At 39.0% G+C, this 12,962-nt stretch overlaps 1 protein-coding gene across 5 annotated transcripts in view; it reads left to right on the top strand.

Moving 5' to 3' along the window:
- The window catches only part of fat3a (FAT atypical cadherin 3a), a 132,201-nt gene that overhangs the window by 91,678 nt on the left and 27,561 nt on the right, over nucleotides 1-12,962 (top strand). For 4 of the 5 annotated variants that reach the window (XM_040123000.1, XM_040122998.1, XM_040122999.1 and 1 more), the window contains 7 exons: nucleotides 1,284-1,480; nucleotides 1,704-1,857; nucleotides 2,140-2,373; nucleotides 3,014-3,403; nucleotides 4,909-5,123; nucleotides 8,047-8,184; nucleotides 12,402-12,545. In XM_040123000.1, the coding sequence (XP_039978934.1) occupies nucleotides 1,284-1,480; nucleotides 1,704-1,857; nucleotides 2,140-2,373; nucleotides 3,014-3,403; nucleotides 4,909-5,123; nucleotides 8,047-8,184; nucleotides 12,402-12,545 (1,472 nt within the window). Of the gene's footprint in view, nucleotides 1-1,283; nucleotides 1,481-1,703; nucleotides 1,858-2,139; nucleotides 2,374-3,010; nucleotides 3,404-4,908; nucleotides 5,124-8,046; nucleotides 8,185-12,401; nucleotides 12,546-12,962 lie in introns of all 5 variants that reach the window. The other variant, XM_040122997.1, reaches the window with a different exon arrangement.

Here is a 12,962-nt window from a genome sequence, read left to right as displayed (position 1 = left end):
AGCTTAGGGAGCTAAGCCGGACGGTGAAGCTTTTTGATCTACAGACGGGTGATGAATTAAAGGAAAACCCAAAATAATGTGTCGTAGTAATGTGCTGAGACACCATGAGCTGCCAGAACAGCTTCAGTGCGCCCTGGCATTGATTCTCCAAGTCTCTGGAACTCTACGGGAGGAATGGAACACCATTCTTCCAAAATATATTCCCTCATTTGGTGTTGTGATGATGGTGGCGGAGAGCACTGTCTAACACGTCGGTGCAAAATCTCCCATAGTTGTTTAATTGGGTTGAGATCTTGTGACTGTGAAGGCCATAACATATGAGTCACATAATTTCATAATAATAATAATCAAACCATACAGTGACCCCTCGTGCCCTGTGGATGGGGGCATGTAATCCTGTTTCTCCACTAGTTTTTCAGGTTTTTCCTTTAATTTGTCACCCATCTGTATGGTCCAACCTTCACGTGTGATCATGAGCTGTGGGTAGTGACCGAAAGAATGAGATCGAAAATACAAACAGCCGAAATGAGTTTCCTCCTTACTGTGGCTATGCTCACCTTCAGAGATAGGATAAGGAGTTCACACATCCGGGGTGACCTCAGAGTAGAGCCGCAGCTCCATCCAGTCAGAGGGCCAGTCAGTTAAGGTGGTTCCGATCTGATCAGGATCTTCCTGGGCATCTTCCATTGGAGGTTTTTTAGGCATGTCCAACATGTAAGAGCGTAGACTCAGAACATGCTGGAGAGACTATACTGTATATCTCATCTGGCCTGGGAATGGGGGAAAGGGAAAGAATTGCTAGGGAAAGGGAAGTCTGGACTACCTTGCTTAACCTGCTTCCACCCGACTCCGGATAAGTGGCTGAAAATGTATTGATGGAAAACAATAACTTTGTCCCACCTCTGCAAATAAATGGAGTATTTCTTATCTGATCACTGATATAACACTTCACTGTAACTTACAATTGTGCAAAATATATATGTACAGCCCAATTTTGTTAAAGTTCTGTGCCCTGTGATGTGAGGAGTGCTGATCTTACTTATGAGATTTCATTTAGTGACATTCAAACTGTACTTTTTATAAATTGTAAGTGGCGTATATGTAACATTACATGATGTTTTGTCTTTTTAAAAGTATGTCACTCTTAAGTTATGTATATGCTATATATTGTACAGTATGGTGATTAACAATTTGTTAATCAACAATCAGTTACAAATTCCATGTGGGCCTACATTTCTAAAATCTTCTTCACTCATCTGGATGTCTGTCTTTGTGTTGTCCAGGTGGCAACTATCGTGGTATGTTTGCGCTGGGCCTGGTTCAGGGTGAATGGAAGATGTATGTGAAGGGGCTGCTCGACAGGGAAGAACGCAACCTCTACATCATCAATGTCACTGCAAGTGATGGACTCTTTGTTTCCCAGACAACGGTGGAAATGACAGTGATAGACACCAATGACAACAGCCCCATCTGTGACCAGGTGATGAATAACACCATAAGTTGCACTTTTGAAATGAAAAATGCAACCACAGTGATGGTTAAAAACAATGACAAATAGTTTTAGATGTGTTGTTGGCCTACCACTTTTATTTGATTTAGCTAAATGTAAATGTAGCCATTGGCTACAGCAATATTTCTCAGTGTCATTTCATTCCACCGACCACATACCTTTCTTTCTTTGATGTGTGTGTGCGTCTCTGCAGGCTGTGTACACTGCTTCTATTCCAGAGGACCTCCCAGTCAATAGTGTGTTGCTAAGGGTTGGAGCTACAGATGCAGATGTGGGTGTCAGTGCCTGGATCCAGTACTCCTTACATGGTCCTGGATCCCAGGACTTCAGCATGGACCCGGACACCGGTATGGATGTAGTGTGGCTTTTACAACACACCTCACAGTAAATTTCTCTTTGCACATAGGCTTTTTTTTACTGAACTTGCATAATTTGCTACTAGAATCATACCAGTATGGAATGAAATGCAGGAGTGAAATGGGGCCAGATCACCAGGTTTTCACATTGTTTACACAGTTAAAACAGACATTTATTCATGTGATTACTTCAGAACTTGTGTGAAACACTGCCATGGCCATCTGTTTCGCTCCATCTCTTAATGTTTCACATGTTGTTTCTAACCTGACCAGGTGAGGTCAAGTCATCTGTGATTCTGGACCACGAGATGACGCCCAACTACCGTCTGGTTGCCCAAGCATCTGATGGTGGTGGGAGATGGTGCCGTGCTGAGGTGCAGCTGGCAGTGACTGATGTGAATGACCACCCCCCCATTTTCACCCTGTCACAGTACACTGCCAGTGTCTATGAAGACACCGCCACCAAAGCTCTGCTCACCCGCATCCAGGCCATTGACCCTGATGCAGGTGATACTATTACAACTACTAGTATTACTGCTACTATTGCTAGTGTTACTGCTCCTAAAAAAACTGCTTCAAATGTTACAATACTATGTTTTATTTGTTAGTAACCTTTCATACAGAAAATGCAAGGTGCGTTAATTTAGAATAACAGACAAATGACAACAATACAGTTCAAAAGCACATTAAAATGGAAGCGGAAGCAGATACATAGATACAAAGAAGAAATCAGATGAGTAAAGAGATTAAAAGTACAGGGGGAAAAACACAAGAGCGCAATTAATTGTGTAAATGCAGATAACAGAGCACAATTACAAACAGTCTCTGGTCAAAGGCATTCATGATGTTGCACTTAGTTGTTAAAATTGAAAGTGACAGAAGTAGTTGTGTAATGAATATAAAAAGAGGGCTTTAGGATAGAAGTTACGAAAAAACACCTCCCTGCTTTCTCAATTACACACACCTGGCCAATCACTACATAATTTGGTATGATTGTCAAATTATCTGTTTCAAAACGTTATACAATTTTCAGAAGCAGCAATCATTGGGAACAAGAGGTTGATACGACAAGCATTTTGTTTCAAGCATGCTGAGGCCTTTAAACCACTGACGTTTACCTGACACTCTTCTTCTGGCTCTGCAGCAGGTCCAGGCCGTATGGTGGTCTACTCTCTGGCTGACTCTGCAGGAAGTACCTTCTCCATCGATAAATCCTCAGGCATCGTGGTCCTAGAACGCGTTCTCGACCGTGAGGTTCAGTCGGCATATCAAATAACAGTCCGTGCTTCTGACCAGGGTTCACCGCTGCCTCTCTCCTCATTGGTCAACGTCACGATCACTGTGCTGGACATCAATGACAACCCGCCTGTGTTTGAGCGCCGTGATCAGCTGGCAACAGTGCCGGAGGATGTGGGAGTGGGCACTGAGGTTCTGAGAGTTTATGCTGCCAGCAAGGACATTGGAACCAATGCTGAGATCACTTATGGTATCCGATCAGGCAACGAGCATGGGAAGTTCCACATTCACCCACTGACTGGTGAGTGTGCTGACCACATCTCTGCACCTCCTGCTTTACTTTTGTACTGTCACACACATGAACACTGCAAGCTGTCCAGTTAGAAATTAAATGTGTTGCTCACCGACAAATGAGCTCCATTAACACAGAAGATACCTCCCAAGGTATCTCATGGCATTAAAAAACATGTTAACCATAGTCAGTGTACAGAGTCAGTTATAGTATGATCACTGTTCACATTCCTTCAGTCACTTCAGTCATTTTCACTGTGAGTGCTTAATTCCTATGAGCCATGTGTTACTCTCTATTTGGCAGTGTCTTATACTACCACAACGAATTGCAAAAATTATACAGTTGCAAATTCTATACATAAGAATTTAAAAGCTGTGCTAATTATTTTTTTATTTTTTTTATTTAAAATGAATGTTAAGACTGTGTAATGTAAAAGATGCTGCTCATAGTGACAAACCTCTCAAAAGGTAGTAAAGAGCACAAATGCTTGATAACAAACGCTGGCTCAGCTTGCCATCCTATCATGCTGTCTTTATACATTTCAATTTCAATTTTCAGTTCCTTATCATGGCCCCCATCCAGAGCTTTCTCCTTTTCTCTCTGCTCTTTCCTTTTCTTTTTCTGCTTCATTTTCTTTTGGATCCTCTTGGTGTTTTCTCTCTCTTTTCTCGGTTCTTTTTTGAGTGTCTACCAATCACAGTGATATAACATAGGCGTATCTTTTTTCCATCTCAACTTCTTCGTGTTCTGCAATCACGGTTAACTCCTCCTTTTCGAGTCTGCTGAATCAGATGTCATTATGCCAGGTTTACACTTGCTGAAATGTTAGTCCAGCTCTCAATACTTTCTGACTTCCCTACCTTGTCTGTGGCTCTAAACACCTAGCCCCTTGTTTTCTAATGAAGATGTAGATCTTTAAAAAACGGCTCATAAATATATAGTTTCATTTTTAAAAAGGCTCAGTAATTTCTAAAACAGCTGGTTACTATAGTTTTTATCAAAAATCATTCAAAGAGGAGGAAATAGTGCATTTGTTGGGGATTAATCCACATTTGGTGCTGTAGTGAGTATTTGTGGCAGCAGGATGGTTTGTGTGGGACTGAGTCCAAATAAACTACAGTGTGTGTTCATGGTAATAAGGGAACATGTCACCCAGTGCAACAGTGTGGTTCACTGATGTGTTTTTAATAGTTTTTGGATGGCAACAGAGCATCATGGCTCAGAGGTATAAGATATATCAGGCTTTGATAAACACACAATACTTATTAGTAGGAGACATTCATTGTTGGTTTGACTCTTTTCATAGTTGTTGATGATGTTAATAAAAATATAGAAGAATGCCAGACCTTTAACTTCTCCAAGCAGCCAGAAACAGGAAATGGATAGGATTTGCATTTGACAGTAGACCTTTAGAACATTTTCTTTACTACCCCATTTGATATTTTGATTTAAATTCTACTCTTTACATTTATTCAAAAACTTGTCTGTTCCTTCTCTCTCCACACCTTCCTCAGGTGCCATTTTAGTTGCCCAGCCTCTGGACTATGAGACCTGTAGAGACTACTTCCTGACAGTGGAGGCTCGTGATGGTGGCACACCACCACTGAGTGCAATTACTACAGTGAACATAAACCTGACCGATGTCAACGACAATGCACCCATGTTTAGCCGTGACCTCTACAGTGCAGTGGTGTCAGAGGATGCCACAATTGGAGAATCTGTAGTCCAGGTAAGTTCAAAGTCAGAGTCAGGTTTTCCCTGCATGCATGGAAGACCTGAGGATGGAAGTGGTCCAAAAGAATTGCGCAACACTTCATCCAGAACAAGATATCTTAACTGCTGGCCATATCACCATAAAATTTGACATGGCTGTTCATGGTCCAAAGCGCATGATTTCTTAATATTATGACTCACATGTGCCCTCAACGACTCTCAAGTTGTTAATGAATCTACAAGAGGTTAAATGTCTGGGACTCCTCACCAGTCAGTTAGAACTGAAAAAGCCTTTCAAAAATGACAGGTTAACCGTTTTCAAGAACATCAAGCAAATTGACTTTGTTAGAAATACCATGACCTGGATGACTCAGAATCTTCACAGAAATACAGTGAGACTTTCCGGTTTGTCTTCAGTGTTCAGTAATAAGCCTTGAAATATGTGGTGAGACTTTAAATGGAATGTGCTTGTGCAAGAGAGCCTTTATATACCGATGTTTTTTTAGTAGATGGTGGTATACACTGTATTAGTGTGGAGGTTGTGCACTTTAAGACTGCCCCCCATGAGAGTAAAATAGTGGCTCTGTGTGATGTTATCATCAGTTTAATGTAGATGTTGGCAATGACTGAGTTTCCAATGTCAACTAATCTTCCATATATAGGCTTTACTGGTTTAAGCTTTATTTAGTGAGCTCCATAGACACAACAGCAGGCCTAAGTGAGTTTTCAACTATTAAAAAGGTGACAGAATCACATTTTTACAGATGTCTACTTTAATTTATGTATTCGCTGTTTATAAAAATGCAGTAATATTCTATTATATGGTATAAAATGATAGCTTGTGAGATGGTGTCACATATTCTTATTTTTCTAAATTCTTTGACTTCAACTTCTGTCCTTTCCAGCATTCAGATCCACTGCAGCACACCAAAAACTCAAGATAGACTTAAATAGTAAAAGTATCACTCTACACAGATCAGCCACTACATTAAAACTGGTAACTGGTTTTAATGTCGTGGCTGATCTGTGTATGTGAAAAAGAACTGGATACACTTTATTTTTGCTTTTGTCAACAGAATAGAGAAAGGCATGTCTTAAATTGCCTTAAATGTTCTAATGAAAGCTCACCATAGTCAATGCTGCTACCATTACCCATCTAAATTTATTTTATGCAAAACAAGTTGTAGATCAACTGATATGGTGATAATTAATAACCAGTTAAAGTAACCAATTTCGGGATATATATTTAAAAAATATTTTTGGATGAGATCATAATATAATAAAATGTGTTAATGTTTTAATTAATGACATTATTTAAATAGACGGCAGCATTAAACTTTTTTTATAATGATGCTCTTTTATAATGTCATAACTTAATTTTTGTTATTTGATTTATTATCTCTCAAGAAAAATGTGTTACAGCTTTAAAGTAATTACTCTATTTTTCTGTATATACTATTAAGAAAATATTAAGAAACTGTGTATATCTGAGATTTGGGTGGTAACTGTTGTTTGACAATACAAAAAACAAATGCAGGTTACATGTTTTATTTAATTTATTTGAAATATAAGCAACTCATAAAATTGTAGTAGGCTAGGCCTAAAATAAATACTGCTTTGCATGCTATTGCCCATTTATGACTTCAGAACATCACTGCTGACCATTTTCCAAGGCATACCACAGTGTTTTACAATTTTAATGTATTTTTCAGTCAATTGACATATCTACTTCTGTTTGTGTCATAGTTACCTTATCCTTGTTTTGTAATGTACACTTTTAAAAATCAATTTAGTCTTACAACACAATAATAATGGAGCATTGTCATATGAAATAAGCTGACTCATTATTCACTATGATGGATTACTTATCTAAAACATATTTCAACCTGGTGCAAATGGTTTTTCATAATGTTCTCACATTAATGGCTGCCTGGATGATACCATCGGAAAATCACAGTCAGAAACAGTACAGCATGCTTAGGAAAATGGCCAGCAGTAATGGAAAATGGGTTAAACATATACGGATGTTGTAACAAAGCAGCATAAATAATATATTTAGTTGTAAATTAATAGAAAATCATCATCACACAAATTCACTTTCCGAAAGAGTTCTCTATATTTATAAATCAACAAATGAAAGAAAAAAAAACATCAACAGGCACACATTTTTCCTTGGATCCTTGTTAGTCTCCTAGCATTTCTTTAAACTCCCTGAATATTGCACTGCTCTTATCTGTTGAGTCCTGTTAAGAATACATACTCAAGACTGTGTTTGTTTGCAGTCAGTTTTACAGTTGAAATGAAATAAAATAATGACATTCATTGACAAAGTCTGATGTTAGAGTATTTTGTAGCCTGAGTACACAGACTATTCTGATCACCTCAGGAGTTTGCATTTGAGTTGGTAAAGTTTAGATCAATTGTAACCAAAATAACCTGAGCTTTGGAACAGAGAAGGCTCATATTTGTACAGCTTATTAAGTAACTGCTAATATATGGATGTAAAACATTTCATCCAATCTTCATTTGTTTTTTAAGTATAGGACAGGAACAAGTGGTCACAACATGTGACTGTTGTATGAAAACTGAAACATTCACTCCACACCTACCTGTGGGTGTGTGTGTATGTGTGTATATGTGTTTCTATGGTTGTGTGGACAAATTTTGGTTTGAAATGATCATCGTGAGGACTTTTTGTCTGGTCCTCACGCCTTTAAAAAGCTGTTTGAGAGTTAAGACTTGTTTTTAGGGTTCAGGTTAGAATCTGGTTTAGGTAAGGGGCTAGGGAATGCATTATATCATAACGGGTCCCCACAAATTAAAACGTGTGTGTGTGTGTGTGTGTGTGTGTGTGTGTGTGTGTGTGTGTGTGTGTGTGTGTGTGTGTGTGTGTGTGTGTGTGTGTGTGTGTGTGTGTGTGTGTGTGTGTGTGTGTGCAGCTGGTAGCAGAGGATGTGGACAGTCAACTGAATGGAGCCATCCTCTACTCTATCGTCAGTGGAGACCGAGACAACCAGTTCTTCATTGATCTGCTCAGTGGGGTCATCAAGGTCAACAAGCAACTGGACCGTGAGACAGTGAGGACACACACACACACATGCTTTCAACGTTAAGTCTAGAAAAAATCACAGATAAGCTTTAAAAAGCATCACTACATCACAGTCATACTTTATTTTATCAGTGAAGTAGAGTTTTGTATGAAAAGCTTCATGTGGATTTGAACGATTTAACCTTAATCTTGGTTAATAGATACAATCAGAAATCTAGATGAGCAGCAGGACATATGTAATGTCAATGTTAAATATAAAATCCAAATACTGGAGATCCTGATTGAAAACATTTAAGTTGATCAGTTTCAGTCATTTTTATGATATGCATGCAGAGACTCAAACTCCTGAAATGGACATGATGCAATCAATTGACGGTTGAAGTAGTGAAGACTCATTGTTCTTTTGTTGATCTGCAAAAACACTTGTAAACACTCGATTGTGTAATGTAGTCATATTTATTGGCACAAATATTGATTTCATCGTCAAATGTCAAATGTGCATTTGTCTAAAACACATGATCCGAGCACAGACACCGGCTTTGCAGAGGGTGCACTAACTAGATCAAGGAGCAACGAGAGATTTACAAAGAATGATAAGAGACTTGTTAGCCCTGTAGCTTAATGAATATGCATATTTTATCAAACTGGAAGTCCAACCATCAGAACCTAACTCTAAAGTTACATGGAAATCATTTCAGCAGTCTAGGATTAATAATCTTCTTTTTCATGAAATATTTAAACCTGAAGCAAGCTAAGCTGTTATAACCTGCAAGGTCAAAACTTTCACTAAAATCTAGCTTCTGACTTTGTTTTAGTCAGTGGATTATTTACTCATGCATCATGTTTCTAGTAATGTCTACCGTATAGTTCTCATGATATGCATCTGTATATATGAGTTGACCATCTCCATGCAGGCATGAACAGTCAGAATATGAAATGAGCTGCTGTAGTGTTTGCTATGAGTGTTTGCCAACCCCCCCAAAACACCACCACAGCTGCCACACTACCATCACCTGTCCCCCTTCTCTGAGTTGTTTTCTCACTCTTCCTCTTCCTCACCTCCTTCTCTGCAGTGCTTGAAAACTTCAGAAATGTACATATTCCTATCATAAAGTATTCATGAGTGCGGTCGATGAGCCGTCTGAGCGTGTTCAGAGAGCGAGTGCAAGGGTTTGTGAGGGATCAAAGCTTTTGGCTGATGAAAGTGTGTTTGGGGTTATCACACAAAGAGCAGCAGCTTTCTTTGTGTGTCAGTGTGTGTGTGTGTGTGTGTGTGTTTGTGTGTGTGTTTACATATGTATCCCCCACTTGTTTTCATACAGGTTCTTCTGTTTTCTCTGCCCCTCTCTCTGCTAAGCAGGTCATAGTTGTTTACTACTGAGGTTTATTTTTTCATACATCTCAGGCAGCAGAATATTGTTTTGTTGCTGCTGTTGCATTTTTCCTCAGTGAGCTTCATTACCTCTTTATTATACAGCAGAAAAATATCCTGCAGCAGGTTTTGGGAAGACTAAGGCAGTGGAACAAGTAGTAAATGTGTATGTGTGTGTGTGTGTGTGTGTGTGTGTGTGTGTGTGTGTGTGTGTGTGTGTGTGTGTGTGTGTGTGTGTGTGTGTGTGTGTGTGTGTGTGAACTTCAACACTCTCATCTCTCCTTTAGAAAACCACATACATAAGCACTGCCTATGTTCTATAGTATGAAAGCATCAATCCATTGAGTCTCTGTCATCTCAGGCACAGTCTGTAAGGAAAAAAAGCCGCACACCAATCAACCAGTCAGTCACTCAGAGCTCTTTTGTTTGACATTTATCCAAGTGATTGTAGAAAGGCAATGATAAATCAAACATGATTAGCATCTATTACTATTGCTTAATATGTGATTAAATCAATATACACTTCATGTACCCTATTATGCCAGCTAAGAGATGATTACATATCTCATCCTAATAAAGTTATATGTGGAGAAGTGAAATTACAGATTTGGTGGGGTATGCAATATTAACCCTATCAGCCGTTGTGGAACACTGGCAATCTGTTTACCGTCTATTTTTGTAATAACTGATTTCTTGGCCACTGGGAGGCAGTGGGGATAAACTCTGAGCACAGCACTGTCATATTATCAGCTTTTAAGTTGATATGTTGAACTTGTGATCAATCAGCTGCTTATTTCCACAACCAGCAGTTACATAGCAACATGATCTTTCATCTGGAGTGGTGTTTGTGTCCACCTCATGAATCTAGGTCCAGTATTCCCTCTCTTTAAGCTCTGTTTTGGTCTTGGCCAGCTCCCGAGGGAAATATCTGGCTCTTTAGCTGCTAAATGCTCCTCTATGTTCAGCAGATGGTCTCTGTGTCTGTCTGCTCTTTGCTACTGAACAGGTAGTGGACAGTGGCTTTTTACAGCTGTTTTTCTTTGAAAACAGCTGTCTGCTTCGGGTGAAAAAGAACTTACGAGAGCAGTGACTGTGAACCAGATCAGTACAGTTGTGGTCCAGATGGATAAACGATGAGCTGAAACTCACTTTAAAGCCCTGTAAAGCCAAGAGTAACACACAATAACACACATGGGACGTAGAAAAGCTCTTTCTTTGACAAGCTAGCAGTCAGCCATTTTTTTCCTGGAGAGCTACTCCACGTTAAATGTGTGATTATTTTTACCAGTAAAAAAATCATATCCTGTGGCCAGTGGCACCGAGGAGTTCATTCTCTTCTTTCAAAGAGATACTAATTTTTACCAACTACAAGCAAATTACCTCAACAGTCTTTGGCAAAGAACCAATCCACTAGCAGTGTGGCACCGGGCACTCAGCTCCACCTGGCATCAAACTTGTACCATCTGTTTCATTTCCAATGACTGAACATGTATTGTTGTTTTCCCACTCAGGGCTCTTTACATTATGAGCATGGTTATGTCCCCATAAAGAGACCTCTCCCAGCCAAATGCAATTTAAAAAAACATCATTTTAAAATTCTTCTATCAGCCACTGACCTTAAATTGTATAATAACGATAAATAATAACAGCAGTTGAGGCTTTTTTAAGTCATGAATTTATCCATTTATCCAGAATATAATTAATTTCCTGTAGAAGCGCCACTAAAATCCCACTATGGGGCCTTACTTGCCCCCGGTGACCCATTGTTATGTTAAAGAGTAAATTTGGGAACATCCATATTAGAAACTAATGAGATACTTTAAGATGCAGATAAGTGGAGGTGCTACTTTGGCCTTTGACTGAAAGGGTTACTAAGTCACTAAGAAGCCTTGCAATTGAAGAAACACGTGCAGACAGATGATCAGACAGGTTAGAAACAAACCAACAGGTTAGAAAAACTTATTCAGCTGACAAAATGAAGGTGAACATTAAAAGTATCACCCAAAGTGTCCTTTATGTACATCCATCACAGTTTACAGATCAAATATCTGCGTGGAACTTTGACCTGCTGTACTTACTGTACTTGTGTACACACAGTTTTCCTGTACAGTGAGGGATTATTAGCAACATTTCAGGTGTGCTCACCTTCAGTTTAACCTCATGATAAAGCGGTTTAGATAATATAAATAAACTGTTGGCTTGTTTTCAACTTGTCTGATTAACTTGGTCAGAAAAATGTTATTATAAATGATGAAAATGATTTGCACAAATAAGCCCCAAACTGCAATAAACTGGAATTATCCTGTAGAGGAATGGAGTGACACTTTTAAAAATTCAGTACCATTTTGAACAGAATTTCAAACAAAACCATCGGCCCATTTTTAAACAGGATAAATTTTAAAGGAAGATGTCGTGAACACCTTTATACTCCTTCGGGGATAATTGCTTTAGATTTTAATTTTCCGTTGCCTATTCTCTACTGCCACCCACAGGACAAACTTTACATTTTCACCACAAGGAAAGGCTCTAACAATAGTAAAATCATCACTTTTGTTGTTGTTAGGCATTTTTTAAAATGTGGGATGTAATTAACGTGACAGCCTACACAGCCTTAGTCTCATATTACTCAAAAAATAAGGGCCTCAAAGACATAATGTGATGGTTGCTATCTGTTTATCCAACTTCAGGTCAACACAAGCTGTGCTACTTTGATCAAACCTGGATTTTCTGGCTCTACTAACTGCCATAATGGCAAAAATCCAAGCTACCAGTCATGCTTTCAGAAACCTATGGGTGATATCACCGACACTATGTCTATGATAATTTTTCTTTTTTCATGGTTTATATATCTTCCATTGTATCTGTCCTTCTAGGTTACCAGCTACTCATTGGCGATCAGAGCTCTGGATAGTGGAATCCCACCAATGTCGTCCACTGTGATGGTCAATATAGACATCTCTGACATAAATGACAACCCGCCCACCTTCTCCCCGGCCAACCTCACTACTGTCATACAGGTAAACCTGACGATTGACATGATGTTCACTTACAACACAAAGACAAGAATGTGAAGTATTAGTTCATGAAAGTTTTGCCGAAAATTCAGCCATCAGCCATTGATAAGTATAATCCCAACTGCAGTTGGATAGGTTGCACAAAATATACAGCCTCAGTAGGCCCCCTTCCCTTTTTAATGTATCCATTGTAAAACCTGTAAATAAACACATACATCTGTAGTGGTTATTAGAGATATCAGTTGTGAAGTGTTTAGAGGTGTTTATAGTTAAAGTTTTTTTTTCAGCATAATGTAATTACTTTGTAAAGCTTTCGCTTCTCACTGTAATAATTTACTTGTAATGCTAACATTGTAAACGATTAAAAATTGAGGATACAAAAAAAGGGGCCCTCCCCAAGTTGGGGCCGTGGGCACTTAG

Source organism: Xiphias gladius, unplaced genomic scaffold (genome assembly GCF_016859285.1).
Source record: "Xiphias gladius isolate SHS-SW01 ecotype Sanya breed wild unplaced genomic scaffold, ASM1685928v1 HiC_scaffold_1472, whole genome shotgun sequence".
In the NCBI taxonomy this organism is placed as follows: domain Eukaryota; kingdom Metazoa; phylum Chordata; class Actinopteri; order Istiophoriformes; family Xiphiidae; genus Xiphias; species Xiphias gladius.
Note: the sequence above shows the minus strand (reverse complement) of the source record. Positions and strands in the feature narration are given on the sequence as shown.